Source organism: Brachypodium distachyon, chromosome 1, assembly GCF_000005505.3.
Source record: "Brachypodium distachyon strain Bd21 chromosome 1, Brachypodium_distachyon_v3.0, whole genome shotgun sequence".
In the NCBI taxonomy this organism is placed as follows: Eukaryota; Viridiplantae; Streptophyta; class Magnoliopsida; order Poales; family Poaceae; genus Brachypodium; species Brachypodium distachyon.
In genome coordinates this window covers 12,114,389-12,117,439 of record NC_016131.3, presented here as the reverse complement: position 1 = coordinate 12,117,439, position 3,051 = coordinate 12,114,389, and the positions used below count along the sequence as shown (strand labels likewise).

The following is a 3,051-nucleotide window of genomic DNA, read 5'->3' as shown; positions in this document are numbered from 1 at the left end:
GTATCCCATCATCCCGGGACTCGTCTGTCTGAAAGCCAGTTCCATCATCCTGGCTCTCCCATTGCGCGGGAGAGCGCTTTTGCGGTTCTTTTTGGAGTCTTCAGTCCCGTCCTCAGTTCTGTGGGGCGTCCAGTCCTGCAAATTTCAACGTCAGTGGGTTCTTATATGTGAACACTGCAGCAAATTAATGGTCAGTGTCTCTTCTCTTCTGTTCACGATTTAATCAGCTAAACGCCAAATGCCATGATTTAACATGGAGCAAACTAGTGGTAAGCTCCCTCACTAGATTACTCCAATGGGATTAACCGATTAACATTGTGTGTAAAGACTATTAATACATGACTTTGTTCTCTGATTAAGATCTACGGACTATTTCTTTATTTTTGTCATTAGCATCTTAAACTTTGTACTGTATTAAAAAACTTAAGTAACTGCGATGATTGCTTATGATATTTTCCATAACTATCAACTGAAAATATTGTGATTTCTAACCTGTACATCCTGTTAAAGTTCTCAAAACTGCTACAGGTGCAACAAAATTCAGGAAACATGGTAATGTTTTGATGTTAATTTCGTTTTAATAGAATAGAGTAATATTTCATCTATTCCACACTATCCTTTTAGATTAGAGTAATATTTCATCTATTGCACATCAGCCTTATTTTTCTTTACACACTAAGTCAATTTTTTACACTGCAATGCAGGATAGACCTGGTGCAAAGTATAATCATCGCCACCACTGACAAGTCCTGCTTTGGTGATATTCACAGCATTATGGCAAATAGGCCTGAATGCCATGCCAATTCTTCCCAGGAATTCATCCAGACAACAACCATTTCTAATGATTTGGAGTTATTTTTGCATCCACAAAGCTCCATGCGTTATTACCCTCCACCATCAATTGTCTCCAGCAAGGACGCTCATGTTGCGTGGAGCACACCTTATTCTTGTATCTACAGCCCCCAATCCTACATAGTCAGTAGCAATGTAAGATCAGATTGGCGCGGAATCAGTGCGGCAGACAATCCAGAGCACCCTAGGCTTAATCCAGATACAACTCTCAGCTACATAGAGCAGATGTTGATGCAGGATACTGATGACAAGGTCAGATCACATCATGGAGAGACAGCCATTAGAACTATGGAGGAACCATTCTATAAGCTTCTTGGACAAAAATATCCAGTTCTGCCTGAGCTGTCACCACTTTGTCGCTGCGGTCGCCTGAAGAACCTCAATGGTAACATCAGCAAGCTTACTGGACAATCATGCAGTACCTGCTCTGTGAATATCAGTTCAAGTAATGATCACTCCAATGAAAACACACAAGATTTTCAGGCTCCATGGACTTTATCTTCCATTGTTGGAGAGGCATTCACCCAGGGTACAGAAAGAATGGAGATTGGTTTGAACATTAATGGCCTTGCCATTACTAAAAAGCCTAGCCGAGATAATCATCCACTTCAGATTAGTGCTCAAGATACAATGAGACATGCATCGTTTGAGGTCCGAGGTCGAAAAGGTTATCCAGGTATAGATGGTTTTGATTTGCTAGAAGAAAGGAGTAACAAGAAGTTCGCCATTTTCTCTGATGAGCTAATCCGGAATGAGTTGTTCGACAAGGTTCTACTTTGCTCTGAAAATAAGCTTGTAGGTGAAGGTATTGTTTTGCAAGGAACCATGCCATACAAGTGTGCACAGAAGGATCAAGGAAGAAAATCAGCTCTGCAGAAGACGAGAGGTAGAACACAACAAAAGAAAGAGGTGGTGGATCTCGGAACCCTCCTTATCAATTGTGCAGAAGCAGTATCCTTGAACAACGGCAGCGTAGCAAGTGAAATACTAAAAAAGATAAGACGACACTCTTCACCATGTGGAGATGATTCCCAGAGGCTAGCATTCTATCTAGCAGATTGCCTGGAGATACGATTAGCTGGAAATGTGAGTCAAATAAGCCAGAAGACCATCACTGCACCAATAGATGTAGCACATATATTAAAGCTACTCCATTTGTGTTACACAGTATGCCCTTACTTGAGGGCATCATATTATTTATCTAACAAGACTATCCTTGATGTCTCAAAGGGGAAACCACGAGTGCACATTATTGATTTTGGCATCTGCTTTGGTTTTCAGTGGCCATCACTATTTGAACAATTTGCAAATAGAGAAGGTGGGCCGCCTAAGCTTCGGATTACAGGTGTAGAGATACCCCAGCCAGGTTTCCGGCCAGATGAAATGAATAAGAACACATGGCTACGATTAGTTGAATATGCCAACATGTTCAAGGTACCTCTTGAATATCGACTGATCTCATCAAAATGGGAAGCAATCTCCATAGAAGATTTTTACATTCAGAAAGATGAAGTACTCGTAGTCAATTGTATAAACCGAATGAAGACTCTTGGTGATGAGACGATATCCATCGATAGCGCCAGGAATAGGGTGCTCAATACCATAAGGATGATGAAGCCAACAGTTTTCATACATGGAGTTGTGAATGGATCTTACAGTACCCCGTTCTTTTTACCACGTTTTAAAGAGGCCATGTACCACTATACTGCACTGTTTGACATCCTTGATAGAACTACGCCACGAGACAATAAGACAAGAATGATGTTAGAGGGGCATCTATATAAATTTGCAATTCTTAATGTCATTGCATGTGAAGGATCAGAAAGGACTGAGAGGCCAGAGAGTTACAAGAAATGGAAGGTTAGAAGCCTCAGGGCCAGACTTGAGCAGCTTCCGTTGAATCCAGCCATTGTGAAACAAACACAGTGTATGGTGAGACAAATTTATCACAAAGATTATTTTGTTGATGAAGAAGATCAATGGCTCGTGTTGGGATGGAAGGGAAGGATACTCTATGCAATATCCACATGGAAGCCAAATGAGTCAGATGATGGGTGATTAAGACTCGAGATATTTACTGCTGCACAACAAGTGCAAAACTCTGCTGCTTATGAGGTTCTGAGGTTCTGTTTCAAGTTTCAGATGCCTTTGATTTGGTTGAGCTAAAAGTGCATTGTCAAATTAATTACTTGTCATCGC

At 41.0% G+C, this 3,051-nt stretch overlaps 1 protein-coding gene across 1 annotated transcript; it reads left to right on the top strand.

Annotated features, from left to right (window-relative positions):
- Nucleotides 1-3,051, top strand: LOC100845642 (scarecrow-like protein 9). The gene is made up of 2 exons (XM_024457611.1): nt 1-190; nt 705-3,051. Exon 2 carries the CDS (start codon nt 775-777, stop codon nt 2,908-2,910), a length of 2,136 nt encoding a protein of 711 aa, XP_024313379.1. The 5' UTR covers nt 1-190; nt 705-774; the 3' UTR covers nt 2,911-3,051.

Excerpts from the sequence above, each read along its gene's own strand:
- LOC100845642 (XM_024457611.1), top strand. The coding sequence starts at position 775 with ATGGCAAATAGGCCTGAATGCCATGCCAATTCTTCCCAGGAATTCATC.